General features: G+C 48.6%; 1 protein-coding gene across 1 annotated transcript in view; it reads left to right on the forward strand.

Annotated features, from left to right (window-relative positions):
• RGPD4 (RANBP2 like and GRIP domain containing 4) overlaps positions 1 to 27,743 on the forward strand; it is a 795,990-nt gene that overhangs the window by 723,356 nt on the left and 44,891 nt on the right. Inside the window, exon 25 of the mRNA XM_085622637.1 lies at positions 27,137 to 27,238. Within this exon, the coding sequence (XP_085478763.1) occupies positions 27,137 to 27,238 (102 nt within the window). The remainder of the gene's footprint in view (positions 1 to 27,136; positions 27,239 to 27,743) is intronic.

A 27,743-nucleotide genomic window follows, 5' to 3' on the forward strand; every position in this document is an offset into this window, starting at 1 on the left:
GCCTGTTTGCAGCAAATAGCTATCTCCTGAACCTGTGCAAGTGAGCTTGACTTTCTCACTTGGGAATTGACAACCTTGCGGACAAGTCTTCAAATGTGGTGGAGAACGAGGATATGTTTACTAGGACGCATCCAGTTATTAATTTATATTGTTTGCAAAGAGATTTCGATATCTAGGTGTCCATCACCCTGAGCACATTATATATAGTTGGCTTTTCACATCAACTGAAGTTGTAATATTACAACCCATGAAGATGGTGAAATTTTGCAATATCATGCCTTGGCATACTAAACTGCATTATGATGAACTTTCTATTGTGCCTTCTCTTCGTGATCTAAGTCCTGCAGATTAAAAACTACTGCTGCACTCAAACAAGTTCAGCAAATACTCACCAAATGGTTTGGGTAAAGGGAGACCCCTATGTGGCATGGTTAAAGTTTTCTGGGAGTACCCAATATCTGAAGTGGTCTTTGAATTCAAAGCTGAAGCAAATGTCAGTCATTGGTACAGACTAGAACAAGATGAGGTCATAGCACTTCTTAGTTACCTTCTGTGACTGCTGTGTAGACACACACATTTGGACCCTTACTAGATTCATCCATAATAACATTGTCATTCTTCACTAATGCAGTCAGATTAGGGTGGGCTACCAGTTTCCTACCCCTGTTCAACCTTTGTAATATATCCTTGACTTGAAGTCGGGTAGCTTCTCTCAGTTGGGACTGGGCATACCCATGCAACTTCTCTTACTAATAGTATAGGCCAGAAGAGTATGAGGCCATAATTGAAAGTACCAATTTTACTATTTTTGTCAAATATGAAACCGAAATAAGCACTACAAACCTGCCTTGGGGGGAAGGAAAAGGAGAGGATTGAATTGGGGCAGAAGAAGTAACATGCCAAAGACCAACGAACCACCATAATGCTGTTGTATCACCACTTATCCATCAGCTTGGGTCCTCCACATTCCACTTCAAGACTAGTCACATCTGTGAGATAAAATCTGAAAGAGACACGTTAGTGATAGATTCCTTACCTTAGAATTACCCCCAGGTGTCAGACTGGATCAGGAAAGTTTTCGTCTGCAGAGTACCCCTGTGCGTTGGAAGGTGGCGTCGTGTGGCTCCACGTCTGGTATAGGCGTCATGACCGCTTGGATGACGTCGCGGCAGCTACTTAGACGCCGCCCTCGCGCGCTGATGTCAGTTCTTTCTTTTTTTCGCGCCAGCGACTCGCTGGGCAGAGCGATTTCCATGACAGTAGCACTACACCGTCACGCCTGGCTGAGGACAACTGGCTTTTCTGGGGATGTCCAGAATACTCTGGGCATGCCTTTTGATGGCACACGCCTTTTTGGCGACAAGGCAGACCGTGCGTTGGAGCGTTTTAAGGACTCGCAGGCTACGGCCAAGTCCTTGGGTCTTTCGGCCACGAGCGCTCCTTAGGCTTCTGCTTTTCGCTCCTTTCGTGGCCAAGGAAGGGACGCCCAAACACGTTTGTTTCAAAGTCACAGGCCTGCGCAGCAACAGTCTCAGCGCAGCCGCGGACGTGGGCCCGCCGAGATGGGTCACGGGGCCAGCGGATGGGTCAGTCCACCTCCTCCCCTGCCACCACTACCTCCAAACCTTCCTAGTCCGGTGTTTCAGGCCCACCAAACGCCAGTGGGAGGCAGGAATTGCCATCACCCCCCCCCACTGGCGCACCATCACTTCGGACATGTGGGTTTTACAGATAGTCCGAAGGGGCCACACCCTCCCCTTCGAGACTACCCCTCCAGCCATGCCACCTCAGTACAACCGCATGTCGGGGGATCACTTGGCACTTCAGCAGGAAGTTGTGGCCCTCTTGGCCGAGGGGGCCATCGAGTGCGTTCCGACATGAGAAGTAGGTTGTGGTTGTTACTCCCACTACTTCTTGTTCCAAAGAAGGACAAGGGCCTGTGTCCTATCTTAGACCTTCGAAAACGTCAATCGCTTCCTCCGGAAGGAGAAGTTCAAGATGCTCACACTTGCTCAGGTCTTGTCTGCCCTAGACCCGCACGACTGGATGGTAGCGTTGGACTTGCAGGACGCTTATTTTCATATCCCCGTCCTGCCAGCCCACCGGCGTTACCTACGGTTCACGGTAGGCCACGAGCACTTTCAGTTCACCGTGCTCCCTTTTGGCATTACCAGCGCCCCTCGGGTGTTCACGAAAGTGATGCCGGTGGTCGCAGCTGATCTTCGCAGATCAGAGGTTTCAGTCTTATCCTATCTCGACGACTGGCTGTTGAAGGCGGGCTCGCCCCAGGCAGTCGTCTCTCACCGACTACGGCCGACCTCCTGCATTTGCTGGGGTTCTCCATCAATGTGCCGAAGTCGCACCTGATTCCCTCTCAGAAGCTCCTCTTTATCGGAGCGGTTCTGGACACTGCACGGTTTCGGGTTTATCCCGAACAGCGAGTCCGGGACATTCGGGCTATGATTCCAGTCTTTTGGCCCTTGTACTGGGTTTCGGTCAGGATGACCTTGAGGGTGCTGGGCCTCATGGCCTCCTGCATCCTGCTGACCAATCATGCCAGATGGCATATGCAGGCTCTGCAGTGGGACCTGAAGTTCCAGTGGGCGCAGCATCAAGGGGACCAGTCAGAGTATGTCCTGATCTGGGAGGGCACTGCACAACAGTTGCAGTGGTGGCTCACGAACCAGCATTGGGTCAGCGGCACATCACTCTCCCTTCCCCAACCGTAGCACACTGTGGTGACTGATGCGTCCCTCCTGGGATGGGACAGCCACATGGGAGAGGCGGAGATCAGAGGCCTCTGGTCTCCGGCGGAGTCCAGGCTCCATATCAACCTTCTGGAGTTCTGTTCGACCCTACTTGCACTGAAGGCATTCCTTCCCTCTGTCAAGGGGAGAGTAGTGCAGGTGTTCACAGACAACACCACTGCCAAGTGGTACTGCAACAGCCAAAGTGGAGTGGGGTCGTGGACCCTGTGTCCGGAGGCTCTGCGTTTCTGGACATGGCTGGAACATCAAGGCATTTCCTTGGTGGTTCAACACTTGGCAGGCTCTTTGAACACCAGGGTGGGCGAACTCAGCCGCAGATGCATGATAGATCGCGAATGGTGTCTTCACTCGGAGGTGGCGCAAGGTCTCTTTCAACAGTGGGGAGAGCATTGGTTAGATCTATTCGCCACCGAAGAGAACATGAAATGTCAGTAGTTCTGAACGTTGGAATTTCCAAAACGGCACTCGCTCGGCGATGCTTTTCGTCACGAGTGGAGTTGCGGTCTATTGTACACCTTTCTGCCTATACCACTTCTACCCAGAGTGCTGAAGATCAGGCGTGACCGGGCCCAAGTCCGGACTAGGCTCGAAGAGTTTGGTATCCCGAGCTACTCAGTATGAGCGTGGATCCCCCGATCCGACTGCCTCTTCGGGAGGATCTTCTGTCACAGCAGCAGGGGACGGTCCTTCACCCGAACCTGTCCAGCCTCCACCTCCATTCGTGGAGCTTGAGCGGCGACAGTTGATTCTATTTGACTTGCCTCCTGAAGTCTTTGAAATCATTCTGGCAGCCAGGCGTCCCTCCACTAAATTGGTATACGCCTGCAGGTGGAACAAATTTGTGACATGGTTCACAGCAAAGGCTGCGGATCCCCTTTCTGCCCCTCTTTTAGAAGTCCTCTTGTTACTTCTTTCTTTGGCCCGGCAGTGCTCTCCTCTGGGCACTATTAAGGGCTACCTTTCTGCAATTTCGGCCTTTCTCAGGCTCCCTGATCAGCCCTCTCTTTTCAAGTCCCCTGTCTAAGTAGATTTCTCAAAGGCATTACTCACCTTTTCCCTCCTATTCTGTTTGTGATGCCGCAGTGGGACTTGAATCTGTTTCTTACTTATTTGGAATGTGCTCCTTTTGAGCTGCTTCACAACTGTCCTCTTCGTTTACTAACTTTGAAGACTGCTTTCCTGGTTGCCATCACCTCTGCTTGGCGCGTGAGTGAGCTCCAGGCTCTTTCCTGTAAACCTCCTTTTCTGTCTGTTCATCCGGACAAGGTTGTGCTCCTCACTCGTCCTTCCTTCTTGCCAAAGCTTGTTACTCCCTTCCACATCGGGCAAACTATCACCTTGCCCACTTTCTTTCCGCCTCTGCACCCTTCCAGAGAGGAAGAGAGGCTCCACCGTCTGGACCCAAAACGTGCGCTCTCATTTTACCTGAATCGCACACAACAGTTCCGGGTGGATGACCAGTTCTTTGTTGGCTATGTAGGCGCCAAGAAAGGCTGAGCTGTACACAAGAGGACTATCTCCCACTGGGTTGTCTTGTGTATAAAAGCCTGTTATTCTCTGGCTAAAAATGAACCTCCGTGGGGTTGCGCGCCCATTCTACCAGGGCTACAGCAGCTACTACTGCATTGGGATGTGGTGTCCCCCTGCAAGACATCTGTCAGGCAGCCACGTGGGCCTCGCTGCACGCTTTTACTAAGCATTATTGCCTTGACAGCCATGTCCGGAGAGACTTTCTTTGGCCGTTCTGTTCTTCGTGAATTTTCTGGTGTGATCTTGGTTCGCAGACCCACCACCAGGGTTGGTATTGCTGGGGTATCTATTCTAAGGTAAGGAATCTACCACTAACGTGTCTCTTTCAGATGCAAGTTACTTACCTTCGGTAACGATATATCTGTAAGAGACATTAGTTAGTGATAGATTCCGTACCGCCCCACCCATCCTCCCCGTTCTGCGAACTGATTTCTAGGGTTAAGGTCATCCCTTTCAGGGCCCTAGTTTCAATGCACCAGTGGTCAGTATCTTGCATGGCTCTGCGTTCGTGGCACGGAAACTCGTGTACAGAACGGACGTCAGCACGCGAGGGCGGCGTCTAAGTAACTGCCGCGACGTCATCCCGGCGATCATGACGCCTACGATGGACGCGGAGCCGTACAATGCCACCTTCCGTTGCGCAGGGGTACTGCTGAGGCCTGGGGGTAATTCTAAGGTTAGTAATCTATCACTAACTAATGTCTCTTACAGAAATATAGTTACTGAAGGTAAGTAACTTGTGCGTTAGGCAGTTATGCAAAATGAGGGTTGCCACTTACCTCTCATCAGGAGTCATCATTTAGCCCTCAATGGAACTGTTTTTTTATTTGCTGTCTACAAATTACCTGGCCACCTCAGAACTATTACAGTCTTAAGTCTCATCACATGCCCCTTTAAGTATAGCAGCATTCCACAACAATCACAGGATGGCTAAATTGATGAAGTCTTCATACATATCATTGAAAAACTTTCCCCTGGACTGCATCTCTGTACTAGATTTGGGGAAAATCAAGACATGCCTGCCATCAATTTGTAAATCTTGCTTCACAAAGGCTACCTTCTTCAACTCAACGGGTCTTAGGCTTCTGGGGGAATTCAAGACGAGAGGATTCACGGCGGGATGGTATGACGGGGGAATCGCTTACCTGACCTTAGGTCATACTATTGGGCATCTCAACTTGTGGTGGTCAACCGCTGGGCCCACAGTGATCGGGGTGACCTGAGTTTCCACACAGATAAGTGGCTCATGGGAGAAGGTGGGTACCACAAAGCATTATACAGGAACCCCACGAAATTGGGCCTTACCGGACCGTCTGCCCGCATAATTGAAATCTGGCATGCTGTCAACAAAAAATTGAGCTGGCACAACAACATTACACGTGCAACTCTTCTCTGGGAGCCTGAACAGTTGTGCCGCCTGAGTACTTGCCCCGGGCTCGATAAGTGGGATCTGATAGATATATCAACAGTGGGAGAGGTGGAATTCCAAAGGGTTGACACATTTGCAGATCTGCAGAAGGACTATGACCTCGCACAAACCGCAACATTTAGATATCTGAAGATCAGCCATTCTCTTACAACAGCGATACCGGAGGGGGGAGGGTCACTTCCTGAGGCTTCCCCGCTAGAAGACAGGCTAATACTTGACCCCATGACCAAGAAGGCCATATCCCAAACATACAAAAAATTGATTATTAACCGACCTGACCTGTTAACGCGCTTTCGGCAGCACTGGGAGGTGGACCTGGGTGAGCTAGAGGAAGATGATTGGCGAGACCCGCTGACCTCCTTCAGGAAATAGCCATTCCCATGAGACTGCGGCTTGTCCAACTCAAAATTCTGCACCGCGTCTATCTTGCAGCGGGAGTTCTGGTCAAGCTGGGTAGGAGGGCTGATATTTATTGCCTCAGAGAGTACCACTAGCAGGGAACTTTCTTCCACACAATGTGGGAATGTCCAGTTGCTCAAACATACTGGAAAGTAGTCACAGAACAAATGGAGGGAGGGAAAAAACGAATTGCCACTCCGAAATTATGCTTACTAAACATATGCAAGGCTACGGATCTAACCCACACTGAGAAATCATGTGTTTCATTAGGTTGGGCCCTCGCAAAGCGAATCATTGCACTAAAATGGTGTGTGGGAGAATTACCAACTATCAGAGAATGGGTTGCAGATATGGATAGAGCCATGATTGTGGAGAAGGTTGTTTTCAAACACAGAGGATGCCCCAAAAAGTGGGATCGTAAGTGGGCTGCCTGGAATATGCACAGGGGTGAAATATGCTTGTCCCCTACTGTTGAGCTACGACGCCGTGAAGCAAGATTGCAAGATCTATCAAGCATCGAGGGGGAGATACTGGGATGAAGAACTATTTATGGAATAATACATTGAGAGTAATCTGAACATTTTCTGTACCTGAATGTACGCTACTTATGATCTGCATTGCTGTGCTTTTCGTTGTTTTGTTTAATAAAAAAGTTTTATTTTAAAAAGAGGATTAGTCTTTGATTGGAAGTGGGAGGTTATTCCACGCTTTAGGAGTCCTGTAAGAGAAGGCCCGCTCTCCGGGGGTAATTCTGTGCATGTGTTGAGTGTTTGCATGTAGGAGTCCTGTGAAGTGGAGGTGTCTGGTGGAAGATGTGGCTGTTCTGGTAGGTGGGGCAAAAGTTGTAAATTGCTTTGTATGCCTAAGTGATACACTGGCTCCCAATCAAACAGAGAGCTAGATTTAAAGGCCTCTGTATCGCCCATAAGGCAATCCACAGCAATGCCCCGGCCTACATCAAAGGTCCGCACATTGCAATCTTCCGAGACCTGCCACCTAGCCACTCCTGGCTACAAAACCATATCCAACGGGGGCCGAGCATTCTCCAACCAGCTCCCTCAACTTTGGAATCAACTGCCTGATTACCTGTGCAAGGAACCAGCACTCCTTCCATTTAGTAAACAGCTTAAGACGCTTCTGTTTAAGGAGGCACTAGACACGACCTAACTAGCCTGCTATACGGCCATGCACCCATGACGACCTCTGGTAACTCTCTTTCAAACGCTTAGAGACCTGCCGGTGATAAGCGCTATATAAAAATCAGTTAACATTAACGTAAGTTTGAACTGGGCATGTTGTGTATAGTGAGCCAGCCGAGGTGTGACGTGAGTTCTGAGTTGGAGGTTGAGAATGAGTTCGGCTGCCAATATCTGGATGTTTTGTAGTCTTTGTAGTCATGAGACTATGTGGCTGGATCTCTTGCGGTACTGGGCGGACTCAACAGGAATTATGTAACTTGCTGGGAGGTGTTAAGGCGTGGTTTCAACTGTTATGATGTAATGTGTGCTGTGTGTGATTGTATGCTAAGGAATAAAGACGTACAATCCAGAGCTCAGTGTGTGGCGTATTCCTTTGCATGCTTCTGGGGCTGGGGAGGACACTACAACTGACAACGAGTAGGGTATCTGTGCCCTGAAGAAACAAGACTGCTCTAGCTGAGAGTTTGCAATGCTACAGCAAACTGCTCGTGTGTGCCACATGTGCCCAAGTCGATGAAAAGCAGTTTGATGTTGGCGTGTGTGGAATCAAAGCTCTGCTTCAGCACATATATGGCCCTCAAAGAAGTTGAAGGCCCTGCGGATGAGCACATTCAAAAAACCTGCAAGAAAACCCCTGGTAATGCCAAAAGAAGAGATAAGGCACCACATCATAACACAGTCATCATCAATGCAAAGCAAAACGCCAAAGGCAGCCACAACCAGGTACAACTCCAAAGGCAGTGATAACCAGGTCCAAAAGGATGAAGTACTTACCAGCAAAAGCGAGGAAGGTGTTACACGACCTCGAATCGGGTGTGATGACCAGGCTTGGTTGAGCCACCACTGTATGCACAGCGGCAAGTGGTATCCAGTGCACCTAAGGGCCTTCGGAATTGAGAATTTTTTCAATGGCTGCAGTAGGGAGCGCGAAGTACGGTGCCGCCGCATTCCTGAAACCACCAACACCATTTAACAAAGCCAAGAAGCAGAATATTTGCACTAGGTGGACTGCATTGATCGAGATGTTCGTTGATTTCATAGACACGCTGGCAGAAGTAGATGATGTGAAAATAATTACTTAAAGAATCTTGCTGGTGATGGAGTGAAAGAATTGATAAAGAAAATATCACAGGTTGATGCAATATCGAACCGTTAGAAGCATTGAGAGCCAAGTTAAATCCAATGTCGACTATGAAAGGTACATTTTCAATCACATGAAACAGCTAGCTGGTGAAACAATGGATGAGTTTGTTAAGACTTGAAGTGCTTATCAAACACTGCAAGTTTAATGACTTCAGTGATGAGGAAGCCATACGTCTTCGAGTCACCGATGGCTGTGTTTCAGAAGATGCATGTTGAGAGAGACACTTAGCTTGGAGAAAGTACTAATGGCTGCAAGGGCAGAGGAAAGAGCAGATGGACGAGCCGCTGATATGGAAACTGTAACAGCAGATAATGAATCCGTGTTGGTCATGAAAAGCAATCACAAGTACAAGGTAGAGGCATGCACATCAACGTCCACAGAGAAGAAAAAGTTGTGTTTCCGATGTGGGTTTTAATATCCCCATGAAGGCAAATTTCCAGCCATTGGATAGACATACAAAGGTTGCCGTAAAAAAACGAAACACTTTGTAATGGTTTACAAAGCAAAATAGAAACTAACTACGTCACAGCGAGAAGAGAAAATGGGCACCAGAAGGTTCCAGAAGCACTTTCACCATATCCACAAAGCCAAAACACAACATAAGTTATGGCAATTAAAAACGAGACAGTTGATTGTCGTCAAGTTCATCCTACAAAAGCTTGTCACAGTCATTATTATTATTTTTTTTAATTCTTTTTATGCAACATGTGCTCAGGACCATTCCATTTTCGTAGTTTTCAATAAAAGTATAGACCTAGAAGTACTCAATTTTTACAGTGTTCACTAATCTGCAGTAAAGGAACAGGGCAACTGTCCCATGTAAGTTGTACCACTTTACATTGCATTTATGCAGCGATTTTTCTTGATTAATCAGCAATCAGTTTCTCTAGGGTACATGTTCAGTAACCCCTGTATGCCTCTCACAAACCCCAAACCTTTTCCCACTTTTACAAACGGCCCAGACTCTGGTACACCACTGTATCTGATTTACTGCACAAATCTAGATCGATTTTCCAATCCATTACCCTTGGCGGGCGATCTGTGCCCCCAGGCCATAGCTATGTTCCTTTTTGCCACAATGGCTGCTACCATGAGCCACATTGTTTGATATTTGGGCCATACTCCTCTCCTGTCACACACAAGACATGCCATCTCACCTCCAGCAGGATGTCCAGGCTCATGACCTTGGTCATAACCTATACATCAGTTTCCCATGCCTCCCACAGGGCCCCTAGTGTATCTGGTGAGTTGTTAATGGGTTTTCTGTACATTAAAGAGGTGGCTTTGGCTGTCATAGGGTCTAGCTATAGCCGATCATCCAGGGGTGTTCAATTGTTCTCCTTCTAGCCATGTCTGCACAGCGCATACCCCAGCTGTATGTATCAAAATCTTTCTGTATCTGTCATTTGGTGTTCTACTCTCAGGTCGTGAAAGGAAATCATTGCCCCACTTCTCCAAACATCTCCGAGCTAGTCAATACCCAGTAGTCTCCATTTATGGAATCCTTTCAGGCTCCCCACTTCCCCAAACAAATCACTGTCCCATAACAAGGTTTTCTCTTAATTTGCAAATCTAGTGGCTTCACGTCATACATGGACAACTGCTTGTGTGCGTGTAATGGCAGTCACCCCTCCTGCTTCCTACATTAAAGTGTGGTTGGATAGCCTCGACTACCCATTGCATAGTGATCCACCCGGTAGGTGGGTTCATCACTGTCCACGAACACCTAGTCATTGATTGAGATCAGCTGGGCCGCCCAGTAGTATTTCTTTGTCTGGGATCGCTAGGCCCCCTTCGAACACTCCTCTCTGTAGTTTGCGCGTCTTAGTCATTATTGAGCGTCAGTGAAGACGATGAATGTCGGTTGATGGCCTCAACCAACAAGCGACAGGCACATGTAGGTTTTGCTGCCTGCAAAGAAGAACAAAACACACAGGCAAACAACCATACGAAACCACTGAATTCATTTGGACATTGCCCCAAGATTACAATAAAGGGCAACAGTTGCTTCATAACCTTTGTTATAGACAATGGTCTGTAGATTAACGTTATGCCGGTTGAAAAACTCAATAGCTTCTCTCCTGTGCCATGCCTCAACCCATCGAGCACGAGAGTGTACACATGGCTGCTACTAAACTGTTGCAGAGTCGAGGATCATACATAGCGGCGATGAGACACAAAACAGTTTAAGTGCAAGTGCCAGTTCACGTTCAAGTTTCAGTTATTATTTAATGGCGGAGGCAGGGTCAAAATGATGAAAATGCGACTTCACATCAATGAGGACGTTCGCCCTGTTGTCCAGCGTGACAGCAGAGTCACTTTCCACTTGCAAGAAGCTGTTGAGAAAGAACTAGAAACACTGTTTAAGCATGACATCATTGAGCGTTCCATCTGTACTAAGCCGTGGGTTTTGCCCATAGTGGTGATGCCACAAAAGGACAGTGGAGGTGCAGTGCACATCTGTGTTGAAATGCACCAGGCCAACAAAGCAATTGAGAGACAAAAACATCCTGGTCCACACACACAAGACCTGATCATGCAATTGAACGGTGCCAAAGTCTTCTCGACCTGAAAAAGGGATACCAACAACTCGAGTTGGAAGAAAACGGCAGGTACATCACTAATTTTTCAACTCATGTTGGCTTGTTCAGATATTAAAGGTTGAGTGTCGTCGGCTGCAGAATATTTCAGAATGTTATACGTCGAGTAATTCAACCTGTTGTGCTTTCTTTTAATCACAGTGTTGACATACTGGTATTTGAGGTTACGGAACAGGAGCATGACAAACCTCGAATGCAAGTGTGCCAGTTACTTGCTGAGGCAGCTCTTTCCCTAAATGAAGCAAAGTGAGAGTTTCACAAAACCAAACTCAAATTCTTTGGGTACATACTCTCTGATGGAGGAATGACTCCTGAGCCATATAAATTGCAGGCACTGTCAGATACCTGTCGCCCACAAGATGTCCGCATGCTGTGATCCTTCTTAGGCATGACCAATCATTTCTCAAGATACATTTGTGACTTTGCTACTGTGTGTGCCCCGTTGAGAGATTTCGACAAAATGAGATGTCCCTTTCCAGTGGTCTGTTGAATGTGATCAAAGCTTCAAAAGAATAAAAAATGCGATTGTAAATTCAAGTGAGGTGGCCTATTTTGTCCCTAAGTTACACACTAAGATGGGGGTTGGGGTAAAGCTTACTCCACATAATAGTCATCCGAATGCTGAGCCACACATTGTGTCCTATGCCAGTCAAAGCCTGTCCATCAATAGTTTTTTGCATTTGTCACCCCGAGTGGGACGGGTATGCTCAGACGTGAATCCCGTGCTCTCCATGCCACTGGAATCAAGCTATCCTGGCTGAAGAGGGGTGAAACCCCGAAACTGGTCCTAGGATGCCTGTTTCCAGTCCAGGGAGGACCTGGCCTGGCAGTTCGGGCTGGACTGTTCCCATTGGGCACAGGGTCAAGACTGATTTGCATATGGCTAGGTCCAAACTGGAATGGCATGGTGAGCAAAAAAACGATGGATTTAGGCCCAGATCTCTCTACTGGGGTGAATGTATGACATTGTTCTGCATTCTGTCCATCAATAGTTCTTTTTGCATTAGTCAAAGCCTGTCTGACACGAAACATGCCTATTCTCAGCTGGAGAATGAGAGTCCGGCTGTAGTGTGGGTCTGCAAACATTTTCATGTGTTTCTATGTGGAAAACGTTTCGTTATTACTGATCATCAAGTGCTGTTCACTGGGTTATGGAAACCCCGAAAGCCAAGATGCCCCCTGTAAATGCCTGTATCTGCTAGAGACATCTGGCCATACATTTCTCATCTTAGAAATCGCCCCAGGCGTCAGACTGGATCAGGAAATTTTTCTTCAGTGGTACCTCTGCACGTCAGTAGTGAGCTTCGAGCGACGTTGTCCTCCAGTTGTGACGTCGACGGAGTCCATATGAGCCCTGAATAAGAAGAGATCTACGGGGAATACATTGGTAACAAAGGATACTCCTCGTCAAGGCATTTGGAGCAGCTACAGAATAACAGACCAATTGCCCCGTAGTGCCCGGAGTACATAGCAAAACGTGCCACAGTGCAGTTGCAATCCCGAGCTGCTGAGAGAACCATGGGCAGGCAGCACAGGAGAACTAAGAACACTAGGTGGGTGTTAACAGAGCTTGCTGGACCCCTTATCGCCCGGGGAACCGTATGCCCAATCCTGTCACCAGTCTCAAGGGCACAATTTTCTGTGTGCCGATGGTGACCCAACAGATGAGCCCAAACACAAGCAGGGACCCGCCTGCCGCCCTCACCTTTTACTGGCCGGTGGACTACTGATTCCCGCACTCTGCGTCCTGCAGAACCTCAGCTGCACTTCCACGCCTGCGACCTTTCTGCCATTCAGGCACTGATAGCAGTTGTTGCCTAGATGCTAACTTTCGCACTGTGGTGCCCTAGACATTCACAGGCTGACTGGCTGGTTGTGCATCGCAGTGGGAGCTGGCTCACGTGCTGCATACCTTGGTCGTAAGTTGCCCCCAACGGGGGAGCAACTGCTGCTGAGCTTCCGGTCCATGTTCCTGTGTACGAAGCAGGACCTCGGTGATATTCATTGTGGGGGCAGATTTTGGGTGGTTTCGTCAGAGCCCAGCGTGCGCCCAACTCTTCATGTGTTGGAAATGCCACCTGAGTGGGATTGGCTGGTGTTAGAGTGATCTGCACTGCTTTTCCTGCACATCCGGAGCCCTGGGCAGTAAACTACTTGTTGCTCCTCGGGGGTTGTGACATAAGAACATACAAAGTTGTCATTGGATGGTGATAAACCATCCATTTTGAGCTAACCCTACTACTTAAACAGGAGGACTCAATAACAAGATGGTGCTCAACTCACCCTGTGATTGCAATGAGGTAGGACTGGGGCCTGAAGTTTTTTAGGGAAAGTAAAGGACTCATCTCTTCACACTGGTCCTCCCTAACAACTAATGAAACTGCCATTTTGTAATGGTTTTGGTTTGTTTCCCTTTACAATTGTATCCTCCTCCACGAGCCATCATATGGCAAGGTCTTCCTTTGCATTATTTCTAGATGATGGAAGTTTATTTTCCCCACCCCATTACACATACCATATCAGATAGAGAACATATTATATCTATATGCAATTCCAAATGACCGATGCGACTGGGGTAAATGGGACAGTCTCTTATTGTCCTCACCACTTTTACACACACTATATCAGCTGATGAGCATTTAATCGCAATTCCCGCTTCACGGGAAACTTATAATAAATAGGATAATCTCTTATCAGGTCTATTGTTTAACGCCTTAAATTGGACGCCCATTGTAATCGAGAGTATCCTGCAGGGGAACCACCTTCAACCACATTAACTGGTTGATTCTGCTTAGTCTCTTGGACAGCAAAAGGCACAATATCAAAATTTTTAATTCGGTCCCATCAGACCCCTTACATTTAGTGTTTTTTGTAATCTGGTCACTCAGACACGGAAACTAACCCCACTAGAAATCCTGACAATAGAGTGGAGCAGGTAGGCTGCAATTCCTTCAAACTTCCATATCCTCCTATCCTAGCTAAAAATGCATCCTAGAGCCTAAAACACACATTTATTACATCTCACCCAGAAACGCTCGTTTCTAACCCTTACTTTGGTTCTACAAAAGAAGCCATAATGAGTGATTTTATATTCTACACAAAAAGAACTACTCAGTGGAGGAAAGCCTTGCTCTCTAGGTTCCAGATCTCTGCATCCAGAAAAATTCCACATGGCTTAGACTCTCGGTAGCTGCCTCAAGCGCTTATAGAGCTGATGCAACCATCTCCCTATACAATAACTGGATTATCCTCAGTCCAGTCCTTAGACTACAATTTAGAAATTTTGATGAAACCTTCTCTATCATCAAAAACTCTATAACTAGTCATGAACATGCCCACTCCCAAGGCTGTCTAGATCCTTCTGATGTCCCTCAGGAACCCCCAGTACTGTCACTGCTTGCCCTAGCTGCATCTAGCGCTACTCCCTCCCCCATGGTACACATCACACACAACACCAATATACACCACCACACGGGGAACCTGAGCCCGCATCCGCAAATCACCAATCTAGAAAACACCCTGTAACTCCTCAGAAGCAGTGATCTAAGAATTACACAGCCTCAGAAATAACCATTTCACCCAGAATATCCCAGGGTCTACTGATCACACCCACGGGAATACTGCGAGTGTGCTCAATGCTCTCCACTTGGGCCAAGCAGTTTCACCTACAAGGCCTGAAAACACAAACAAATTCAGACAGCATAAGATCCAAGCGCTCCTTCTAATCAGCTCTACAACTCCCCTCTGCACGACCCACTCCAGCTCCAACCTAACCTCCCCTCCGCAGTTCAGCCAAGACCAGCAGCACTCTCACACCACAGCATTGAGCTCCCACCCCGCTCCTGGCTTATTAACGCAAACCTCATGTACCTGTGCTCACACATCATTAGAGTCCAGACTTCGCGAGATGGCTTAAAATCTTCAACTACTTAAAGCAGATCTAAAAAGCCTTATAAACATCTCTTCAGAGCTGGCAAACAGATGGAACAACATAACCCCTAGCTAGGAGGAATAGACACAACCGTGCCTTATTAATTACACACGCCACAGAATACGGGATTTCAACTGTCTTGGCTTGTCCACATAGTAGATGGCAAAATATACCATACCCCAACAACTATTCAAGGCCCGTCAGACTGATACTCTTTCAGATAATGACATGCACACACACCCTTCTCCGCTCTTATAGCTCTACCTACTCTACGAACATAGTCGACTTGGGCCAAATCCAATGAGTCCTTACTAACCCTTACAGAGAACCAGCCCCAAATACAGAGCAGTAAACAAGTCTAACCTTAAGCAAGTACCCATCACTCAAGACAACCGTTGTAGATAACAAACCATACCTTTAATGCATGCTACTCAATTGCAGATCAGCAAGAAACATGTGGGAGACATCATACTTGCACACGATCTGGACATACTGATCTTGACTGAAATGTGACTAAACACTTACTCAACACCAACATTTGACTTACTAGTCCCCCCTAACCACGACATCATTAGATTAGAATGACCCAACATACCAGTCCGAGATTTTACTTGCATACACAGAAACGGTCTCTCAGAGAAACAGTCACAAAGCATTGCCGTATCCTCATGCGAATACGTATGCATTACATTTTAAGCAACAATCCATTGTGCAAATTGCACACGATTTACAACCCACCAGGTGATAACATTACACCTATAGAACAAATTATGGAAACAATCTCCAATGCAGGACAATACTGCTCCCAAATCTTCCTCAGAGATTTCACCTTCCATTGGAATGACCCTAATGACCTAGCAGTCAACAGCTTTAAATCCTTCCTAGCGGACCTCAACCTGACTCAATTCTGCGACATTCCTACCCATAACTTGGGTGCAACCCTGGACCTTATCATTGCCAAAAGTAATATCATCCAATGAGAATCTATCAACCCATGTGAATGTCACTGCATCACTTTCCTCATCACAAAATCGATAAGGACAATAAAGGCTCTACAAAATGGAAATGGAACATGCGAAGTACTAACTTGAACGATCTGACATCCCTCAGCAAGAACATCTTGACACCTTCCTTGGATATGGAGGATGTCCATGACCTCACAGACCACTACAATAACGCCATGCTGAACATTCTAGACGTGTTAGCTCCCTTACAGCTAAAAATCTCCACCAAAGATTTCAAACCTTGGTTCAATGACAGTCTAAATGCAGAAAGACATAAGCTTAGACTAGCTGAACGATTGTAGAGATTCGCACTGTCCCCAAAAACCTAAAACACCTGAGATCATTGAGGAGCATTTACAACTAACGTATCAGAAGCTCGAAAGTGAATTTCTTTACAATCCAATTAGATTATGCTAGAATTCTCCCCAAAAAAGTATTTGAACTTGTCAAACTACAATCCAATAAGCAACTCATCCCTTCCCCTACAGGTTCTAAGCCACAGCCAAATAGGGAGGATTTTGCCGTCTTCTTCATGGATGAGACAAAGATCGAAAGTGACCTGCGGACAGCGAGGGAGCACCTTCCTCCCTTACCTCATCTTAGCACCCACCCACTCCTGATGGCTGAGACACCATGCCTCACAGCTCACTTTCCCGAAAACAATGCCTTGTGGAGCACATTCAAAACATTTGATGAGAAAGCCAATCTCAAAATCCTAATGATACTAAAACCCTCAAGGCGCATTAGTAACAGTCTACCAGCGAATGTCTTTGGTGAGATCAAAATGTCCTTTCTCCCCCTTTGGCTCTTAGTCTGCACTCATGCCTATTTTCCGCATGCCATGTACCTATCTCTGGGTTCATATCTGTCAGGGACCTGGAGACTTGCTGGCAGGCAATTCATCATACCATGTCCCATCCTGATGTGGGTGATGTTTTTTTATTGGTTTTCTTTTTTTCCTCTACACGTTGCCTTGCACATTGTAAAGTGCTCCGATACCTGCAAGGGTCACGTTCGTTCTATATAAAATTTTATAAAGAAAAATAAATAAAATTGAGAGGTGGGCTTTGTGACTGCAAGAGTATGACTATGCAGTTGTACACAAAACATCCAAAACAGCTGAGGAGTACATTAACTTCATTGTGAGGTCCCTCAAGCCAGCAGCCCTATCCATTGAACAGTTCATTGTTGCTGCTAATGATGATAACATACTTATCCTCAAAGACATCATTTCAACTCAGTTGTGGAAGAAGAATGCTTGACCTTTTGGTGACAGTTGAATTTCAGAAATTCGAAAATGTACAGGATTAACTGTCCGTTACCAAGGATGGTGTTGTATTGAGAGGTTCACGAATCGTCATACCTGAGAGCCAAAGACAGCAAGTCATTGAACAAGCTCATGAGGGACATTGTGGCATACTAGTCACCAAAAGAGCCTTAAGAGACTGAGCGTAGATCCTGTGCCTAGATCAGCGGCTGAAGAGGCAACTAAAGAAGTACAAATGATATCAAGTATATCAACTTGACCCTTGCACACTGAATCCTGTAGCTCTTGCTATAGCATTTTTAAACCATAATCTGACATCTTAACTAGATAAACTGCAAACATTAATCAAAGCATTCATAACATAAAACTTCATACAAAAACAAACACTGTATATGGATCACTTCATATTGTTGATTTTAATCCGTTGTAATCACAGATATCTTTTCTTGAGGCATAATTTCTTTACATCAGTATATAATGTCCATAAGATCCGTTTCTTTATGTTGCCTTTCTACTAGCATGCCCAATGCATTTCGGGCCCCATCGGCCCTTCCTCAAGGGGCTAAAAATCTGTAAATCATACAAACAATGCAATTTTAATTGAATACTTTCATGTGATGCGCAGGTGAACATTATAACAAGTTTACATTTCAATTCCTATGATTGATTGAACATCTTGTAATTTGCAACTGCACAAAATATATTCTTTAGACCGTCTCCGTTAGCCAAAGTTGTGGATGATTATTCAAGAGAAGAGTGAAAAAAGTCAAGAGTCAGACCTCCATGGTGAAGTGAAACCAAGAACCCACTCGTGTGCTCGAGAAAAGTAAAAAATGAAAAATTAACCGACTTCCTAGCCACACTCTCACCCAGTGCTTGTAGATATAATGAGAAACCTTATGATATCCAAAGGAACCCAAATGACACCTGTCGTTCTTGCAAAGAATCAAAAAACCGAAAACAACACAAGAACTCGTCTCGCCAGGCTGCTTGTATACAACCGGCTTACTTATGAACCGTCACCCTATTGCCTCGACTTAAAATCCTGACACAAATGGAAAAATGCCATGACCACCTAAACATTAAGCCTACAGCAAAAAAAATATATCGCAAGAACAAGTCTCTATTTTACCGTCACATCCAAACGAATGGACTTCTATTCCAGATATAATGTGTAGTTGATTTATGACTTGTTTAGACAGCACGCCAACCTTTGCAGCACGCTGCTTTTTTTAAGAGCGAAAAAAAGTATACAGGAGTTTAGTTCAGGAGTGCTCCTCGTCTCAACTTATTTCATGCAACTAAAGAAGTGCCATCTTTGCAACTGCCTTTCCCCCAAAGTGATGCAGCACCCATTGACAATGTCTGCCCTTCCTACACATGCGTGGGCAAGACATGTAGTTGGTCCTTTAGAAAATGGACATTATCTCATGGTAGTTATCGATGAGTATTAACATTTTACTTTAGTAGAGGAGTTATTGTCAAGTACCTATGACAAGGTAATCGAGCAGCTGGATGACATCTTTGCAGTATGGGGTATCCCCGCCATTCACGAGTCTGACAATAGTCCACTGTTCAATAGCAAAGAATTAAAGGAATTTCTGGTCAGGCTAAATGTCAAGCATCAAATGAGCCCACCTCTGAGGCCCCAAGCTAATGGTGTTGTGGAACGATTCATGGGTACCCTCAAACTGGTAATTCAACGAGCATCGATGGAGGGAATGAAGTTAAACCCAAGTCAAACTCTGTGTCTATCATTCAACTTCTCCTTCCACAGTTGGCGAGTGTCCTGCCTCCTTACTATTCGGGAGAACCATCAGAAGCAAACAGCCACAGTAGACTAATCCTTGAATATTGATAAAGTTCAAGTCCTGGATACTTCTCGCAAGTGCCAGATGAACATCAACAAGCTCAGGAAACAACCTTTTATGAAGGTGACTGGGGCCTGGTCAAGCAGAGACTAAAGCGGAAAACAGACACTTTGTTTGCTGTCGTTCTTTTGAGGGTTGTGACGTGCGAAGGACATAAGGTGATGGCGCATCGTCCCAGAAAGTCCATCACACTGGACCGTTCACATTTTAAGCACCTACCTCAACTGTCATCAGCACCTGCAATCATGAATGGGAACTCCTGACAGTCAAGATCAACCATCCGAATTTGTGCCATCATTGCACAAGGAGAATGCATCTCAACCATCTTCTATTACTCGATCTGGTCGACTAGTGTGAGCGCCTCGACGCCTTATTGAAGAAATATGTGATTATTGTTTGTACTTTTTATTTAACGGGGGGAGGGATGTAGTGTCATGAGACTGTGAACTAGGACCTTTGCGGTTCTGGCCAGACTCAACAAGGAATTGCGTAACTTGTAGGGGGTGTTATGGTGTGGTTATGAACCATTTTGATTCAATGAGTGCGCAGTGTGTGGTTGTATGCGGAGGAATAAGGACGTACAATCCAGAGCTCCATGTGTAGTGTATTCCTTTGCATGGTCCAGGGACTGGGGAGGACGCTATAGTCTTCTGGTGAGTTGCTTGTTGATACCGGTGTATAGAGGGTTCCCGTAGTCCCACTTGCTGGTGATAGGGGTGTGAATGAAGTTTTTCCTTATGTTTCATGGGAGTGATTTGAAAATTTTCCTCAGCATCTTCAGCGTGTAGAAGTAGCATGCAGTGATGTTGTTGACTTGTGCAGTCATGTCCAATTTGCTGTGGAGTATGATCTAGGGGTTCCTGGCATGGGGCAGAGTTTTGCTGGCTGACAGTTGGAGTCCCATGAGGAGGTGTTCTTTCCATGGATCAGTACCTCTGTCTTTTCGGTGTTGAGCTTGAGACCATTGGGTTTCATCAAGTTAGAAACTATGGCGATGAACTTATTTGTTGTGTTGGGGACTTTTCCTTCGGTAGAGTGCGAGTTGGTGTTGTCAGCTTTTGAGAGAATGTTACTGACGTGAGTGTGGATGATGTTAGCCAGAGGGATCATGTATGCATTTAAAGAGGGTCGGGCTGAGGGCCGACCATTGTGGCACCCCACAGATGAGTTTTCGGGCTTCCGAGGAGGGCCCATACACTGGAACACAACCGCCGAGAGTTCAAAATTGTACTATAGTCACCTGCTGCAATTGGAAAGACATGAAGAGAGGGGAGACGAGTTGGCTTAACGGCTATGGCGGCTGACCTCGAACCCGGGGAACTGGGTTCGAGTCTCTGCAATGATCCTGAACATCCTGTGATTCTGGGCAAATCACTTAATCTCCCCGTGCCTAACAAAAATTTTTTTTAAAAATGAATGTGTCCTCATGTAATGCAACTGGTGCTATGTAAAGTGTCCTGATACCTGATTTGGGTCAAGTTTGCGCTATATAAAACTCTGTAAAATAAAAATGAATGATACCCAATCCAGTCTGATGTAACTATGTGCAGTTTATGCCTCTGTTCCATTAGAAAATAGATATTTGCCCTGACAATCACATTCATACATTGGCAGACTTATTTAATGTAATTTGGGTTGTATTTTCTCTAGCAAGTGACAAGTAGGATTGTAATAAAGTATCAATATTCATCTAAGATGGTCGCGTGAGCACAGGGCTCCCCGGACCCTTTCTGCTCCTCGGAATATATCCTGAGATTATCCTGATTTGGTTTATGGAATCTGGGAGATGAAGACCAGCTGATCATATATCTCTTTTTAAAACTCTAATTGGACCTGGGAATCCTGAGTTGTCGTCGTCGGAACTTTTGGGACCCACCCGGCGGAGGTGGCCGGGGTGAAGGTGACCCGTGGGGCCGGGCTGCAATTGAACAACAGCGGCCTCAGCGCGGTGCCAGTTGCCGAGTCAGCGCTTTCGGTTTCGATTTTGGCCTTCAGGAGATCGGCTGGCGTGCGTGCTCAAGGTGGCGAGGTGCCTCCTGGGCCTCTGCCCGAGGCTTGCTTCCATCTGCTACTGGTGGGCCTGACGCCTCCGACCCCCACATCGGCAGTTTGTGGTCCTTTGGCTGGCGCCCGCACACCTTTTGATCGGAGGTCCCATTGAGAGACTGCGCTCGCATGGCGGGCAAAGGGGGTCCGGAGGGGCGCAAGACCAAGGCTTCTCTGCGCGGGGGAGCGGTCCAGAGCAACAACATGGACCGCTACACCCAGGGCAGGGGGCCCCCTGGCGCTACTGGCCTCTCCCCGGATGCTGCGGGGGGAGGCACGACCGTCTCTGCGGAACTTTCCCTGCAGGACATTATGGGCGCCATCGAGGGCATCAGGGAAACCATCGCGACGCAATATGAGGCCCTGGCCCGTAAGATCGACACTGTCGCAATCGATGTCACCCTGATTCGGGCCGACCTCTCCAAAACCAACGAGAAGGTCCAGGCCCTTGATACACGGACCTCCACCCTGGGTGCGGAGGTGTCGGATCTGCGGGCCGCGCTTGGGGACATTAGAGTGGTCAACGACCATATGGCCCGGCGGCTTGAGGACTTCGAGGGACGGGCCCGACGCAACAACATCCGCATCATTGGTGTACCGGAGTCCTCAGACAGCCGCCCGGTGGACCTCGTGGTCGAGGAACTTATCCTGCAACAGCTGTCCCCGGCTGGCCTAAGTAAATTCTTCGCCGTGGAGCGGGCCCATCGAGTTCCGGGCGGCCGGCCGCGGCCGGGGGCCCCCCCCGAGGCCTATCGTGGCTAAACTGTTCCACTACAGGGACCGCGACGCTATTCTGCAGGCTTCACGGACCCGTGGCCCGGTCCGCTACGAGAACTCGACCATCAATTTTTATCCGGACTTCACGCAACTGGTCCAGAAACAGCGGATGGGATTCCAAGGGGTGAAGCGCCGTCTCCGCGAGCGGGGCCTGAAGTATTCGATGATCTACCCGGCGAAACTCCGAGTGGAGCATGGAGAGCGGACAGCCTTTTTTGACTCTCCTGTGGCTGCAAGTGACTGGCTGGACTCGCTGCCGGACGGGGGTGGCCGGCCCGGGCCCTCTGGGGGCACCGCAGGTGACGGGTCCCCTTAGACGGACATTTGGTCCTTGCTTTTGCGGTTTTGCACTGTACAGTTGGGTCTTACTTCTTTTGCATACTGTGTCTTACCAGGACCCGTGAGGGGCGCGGGCGGGTTCGGGTCCCTTTCCTCCTCCGGGGTCTTTTTGTAGAATGGGGTTAGGGGGGCGACAGGCACACTGCAAGTTGGGGGGGGTCATTGGCCCGCAGGGGTGCAGGGTGGGGGGAGTTGGACTTGGGGTGGGGTTGGGGGGGAAGGGGGGTTGTTTTGTTGTGTGTTTTTTGTTTACAGGGCGAGGTATTGATTTTTGTCCATATTTGGGAACCGTGCTGCGGGCTGGGGGCCTCTTGATCTATTGGAGGGGATGGGGGGAGACGGGTTGAGGCTTATGTCATGGAACGTCAATGGGTTGGGGGATCGTATTAAGCGGGGTGTTGTACTGCAATATTTGCGTCGTGTGACTCCTGATGTGGTGTTTCTCCAGGAGACGCACTTGGTCGGCAATGTCTGCCGTGCGATGAACAGGGGGGGATACCGCCTCGTAGCCCATTCTGGTTTCACAACGGGCTCCAGGGGGGTGGGCATTCTCCTGCGAACCTCCCTTCCGGTGGAGATCACGAGGATAGTCTCGGATGACAGAGGGCGCTATGTGTGTTTGATTGGGAGGTGGGAGGGGCAGCCCCTTACCCTGGTTTCAGTCTACGTCCCCCCGGGTCTCCAGAACTCCACCTTTACTGACTTGGGTCGAATGCTGCTTGACCTTCCGGGCGGCCTCCTGCTCATGGGCGGGGACTTTAACTCTGTGGTTTCGGGTGAACTGGATCGTCACCCACCGAGGACCCTCCCCGCTGCCCAGTCATGGCTGGGTGGGATGTTGGAGACCTTCGGCTTGGTGGATAGTTGGAGACTAATGCATCCGACCCAGTGTCAGTTTACCTTTCATTCGGGGGCGCATGGGAGTCTCTCTAGGCTGGACTACTTCCTTATGCCCGCGGCGCAGACTGGTCGGATTCGAGAGGTCAGACACTTGGCGCGTGGTATCTCCGACCATTCTCCGCTGTGGCTTCTCTTTGACACCGGGTCGCGGTCTGAAGGGCGGGTAGCTCCTATTAACCCTTGGTACCTGCGGGACCCTGCGACTCGTGACAGCCTGGTTAGGGCCATGGACCAATACTTCAGTGAAAACGAGGGGTCGGTGTCGTCTGCGTTGTCCCTTTGGGAAGCCTTTAAAACTGTGATACGCGGACACGCCCTCGCCCAGATAGTGGTGGCCAAGAAGGTTAGGAGCGAGGCGGTGGTGAAGCTGGAGACTGACATCTCGGGGTTGGAGTCGGCCCTGGAGGCGAATGTTACTCCGGACGGGCTACATGCCCTTAGCCTGAAACAGTTCGAATATAGGTCCCTGGTCACTGACGCGGCCAAAACTATGTATAGGGAGCAGCAGGGCCGATTGTATGACGCGGGGGACAAGGCGGGAAAGTTGATCGCGTGGCTGGACAAAAAGGAGAGAGTGAATCGTGTGGTCCCCGAGTTGCGTGCTGCTGACGGTGTGTGTGTGACTGAGCCGGATGAGATTGTGGAATGTTTCGCTGACCACCTCCGGGCGGTGTACTCCCCGGTGACTGACAGGGATGAGGATGACTCTCGCCTCCTACTGAGAGATATTGCTCTGCCCGGCCTGTCCGTTGAGGACCGGGAGCGGCTGGACGCTCCCTTGTCGTCGGATGAAATAGCGACCGCGATCCGTTCCCTTCGCTCGGGCAAGGCTATGGGTCCTAACGGTCTGCCCATTGAACTATACAAATTGCGTCCTGATAAGCTTGCGCCCTTCCTCAGCCGCATGTTCCGCGACTCTCTCGCGGCGGGTTCCCTTCCGGCCGACCAGCGCTTGGCCACTATAGTCGTTATCCCCAAGGAGGGCAAGCCGCGAGACCGCTGTACTTCTTACCGGCCCATTTCACTGCTCAACGCGGAGCCCAAAATCCTGGCGAAAGTCCTGGCCAATCGATTGTTGAGTGTCGTGTGCGACCTTATTCATCCGGACCAATGCGGCTTTATCCCGCACCGCAACACCGCTCTTAACTTGCGGCGTCTTCACGGTGCCCTTGCCAGGGCGGAGTTTCTCTCCGAACCGGCCGTGCTGGTTTCTTTGGATGCCACGATGGCCTTTGATACTATTGAGTGGCCATTCCTCTGGGCCGTCTTGGATAAATTCGGCTTTGGAGAGGGATTTATTGGCTGGGTGAGGCTCCTTTACACGGGACCCATGGCTCAAGTGGTGGTGAATGGGCGGGTCTCTCGGCCCTTTGCCCTCGGCAGGGGCACGAGGCAGGGGTGCCCGTTGTCCCCGTTGCTTTTTGCTCTCGCCCTGGAGCCACTCGCTGCCTGGCTCCGTTGGGAGCCCTCGCTTGGAGGGATCCGGTGGGGCCCGGGCTTCGAAGATCGGGTCTCGCTGTATGCGGACGACATTCTCCTGTATCTCACCTCACCGCGGCAGTCACTCAACGTCCTCTTTGACGTTCTGACCTCCTTTGGGACTAATTCGGGTCTCACGATCAATTGGTCTAAATCCTGCGTTTATCCCATCTCTGGTGGTCCTCCTCTCCTGCCGCCTCGGCTCCCGATTCAGATATCTCTGAGCGGCTTTAAGTACCTGGGGATATACGTTTCGCTGGACCCGGTGGCTCGCTATGAGCAGAATCTCCTGCGTCCACTTCGGCGGCTGCGGGAGGACACGGCCCGGTGGTGCAGGCTCCCCCTGTCCCCGCTGGGTCGGGCCGCGCTGTTTAAAATGATGTCCCTTCCCAGGTTCCTCTACGCACTCCAGAACTCCTTCGATGTTATCCCAGTGGCCTACTTTCGGGAGGTGGAGAGCCTGCAGAGGAGACTGGTGTGGGACGGGTGGGCGCGTATTGCTCTTGCCAAGCTCACTCTCCCCTGGTATGACGGGGGCATCGCGCTTCCTGACATTCGCAGGTACTATTGGGCCTCGCAGCTATCTGCCATTAACCACGCCACGTATGCGCCCGGCTTGAATCCGGCGTATGAGATGGACAAGTTCCTGCTTCCCGGCGGGAACTACAACAGGGCACTTTATTCCCGCCTGGCTGGCCGGACCCTTACGGGTCCTACTAAGATTGCGGTGCGGACCTGGAGGGCTGCCACTGCGGCCATGGGCTGGAGTGAGCGATTAACATGTGCTACTCCCTTGTTTGCTTCCGACCGCCTGGGAAGCTTGTGGACCACGAAGGGGTTTGACCAGTGGGACACGATTGGTATCAGCAAAGTGGGAGACCTGTGGCACAAGGGCGCGGTAAAGACTTTCGCGGTGCTCCAGGCCGAATACGAGCTGACCGACAGGGAGTTCTTCCGCTACGCCCAGGTTCGACACGCCCTGCTCTCGGTCTTCGGGGAGGGGACCAAGATCCCTGTTTCCTCGCCCCTCGAGGACCGCATTCTTGATGGACATGTCCCTGATAGTACTATTTCTTTAATTTATAAAAAATTAATTAATCACCGGGCGGACCTTCTTGTTCGCCTTCGGGAGGCTTGGACTGGGGACGGGGTGGAATTGGACGACGAAGATTGGCAGTCTGCACTGTCGTCCCCCAAGGAGGTTGCCATTCCGGCTCGTCTTCGGTTGGTACAGCTCAAGATTCTCCACCGGGTGTATGTGACGGGTCCGCGCTTGGTCTCGATGGGATTTTCCGGCGACGGGCTCTGTAAGCGAGGCTGTGGGCTCAGCGCCACCTTTCTTCATATCCTTTGGGAGTGCCGCGAGGTGGCGGACTACTGGCGCCGGGTCCACACGGTTATGGGACAGGTCACCGGGGTTGTGCTGCTGCCGGAGGTGCGTCGCTGTGTCCTGAATGTGTGGGAGCCCAATGACTACAGCGCGGCTCAGACTCGGTGGGCGGCCCTAGGGAACATGATTGCCAAGAGGGACATAGCGCAACTTTGGGGCGCTCAACGGCCGCCCACCGTGTCAGTATGGAAGGAGAATATGGACTGGTGTATGTTTAGGGAGAAGACTGTGTATGTGGCCCGTGGCAAGCCGGGGGCATGGGGTAGAATTTGGGGGCAATGGAACGCGTATCGCGGAGGCATCTGTACGCCCCCCCTGGTAGATACTGATATCGCCATGTCCCCCTGACCCTTGATGGCTCCTGGCGCCTTTGGAACAACTACATATGGACGTTCATCTTCCTTGACCCCCTCCCCCCCCCCCCCCCCCCCCTCCGTCCCCGGCCTCCCGGTACTCCTCTCTTTAGCGGTTTGCTCAATTGTCCTGACTGGAGTTTCCCGGGGGGAACCTGACCCGCACTGGTTTCCCTCATAACTCGCCTTATGTTGTGTATTGTTTGTCTTTTTGTTTTTGTGATTGTTGGACTTACGCTTCCTGTTCCTCGAGAACTATCTGGAGCCACTGCAGGGCAGTGCCCTGGGAACTGATTGTAGCTTTGATATGTGTAGATTTCCTTCTGTACCTAGCGGCCGGCCCGGGTGGTTGTAGGCCCGTACTTGTAACCGAATTATTGCTTAATAAAACTTTTTCAAAAAAAAAAAAAAAAAAAAAAAAGTATCAATATTCAATTTTGGTTCTGCACCAAAAATGTATAAGTGTTATATAATTTATTGGTCAGCCTAGAGTTCTTGACCTAGTGATTAGAGAACCAAGTAGGTCCATTCGTTCGTATTCTCTGGCTACCCTTTTTTACCGTAATTTTGCTGTACGATACCATTTGCTGTATCATTTGATGCAACTGTAATTGCTGCTAAGTAACCACAAATAAATTAATAATGAACTGTATGAAGATAGCTGTTTTTGCAAGGTTTATCTTTTAAAAGAAATATTTTTCTTTTCTTAGGTTTAAAAAACTTCGATCTATTTGGATTTAGCTCATCCACTGGCCAGTCGTTTGCAGATCTGGCTTCAACAAGTTCAGGAGACTTTGCCTTTGGTGTTGCTGGTAAGATTGGATTGATGTTTGTTATGTTCTGCATTAAGTTGTCATTAAAACTGGCATAATTTCCTTGAATATTTTCTAAATACTAAAACCTCCTACTCTTCCACCACTGCCTTCTAAAGAGTCGTATTAAAGTGTTCCTTGGAAAGTACTGCAGTGAGCAACCTGCGCTGATTCTGAATTGAACTTTAATACAATCTGAGCTTTTATGGAGATTATCCACATAGGACTAAGGATGCTATCAAATGAGGTTTGTCTCCAGCTTTAGGTTGATTGTCTTGAACCTACGTTCACCTTATGGAGACAAAAGAAACGTGTGAAAACAGGTGAGTTCAACCCTTAAGGCCACTTTATAACCCTCCTTTCTTTAAAACTCATTTTCTGTCTTCTGATAAAAGCAGAGGTTGGCGGGAGGACCTATGACACTAACATTTCTTTTGCGTCCGCAATGCCTAGCAGCACATTGGTCACAAGCGGAGGGTCATTTAGAGGGATCTACAGTTGATTT

The sequence above is a fragment of the Triturus cristatus genome, chromosome 8 (genome assembly GCF_964204655.1).
Source record: "Triturus cristatus chromosome 8, aTriCri1.1, whole genome shotgun sequence".
NCBI classification, from domain to species: Eukaryota; Metazoa; Chordata; class Amphibia; order Caudata; family Salamandridae; genus Triturus; species Triturus cristatus.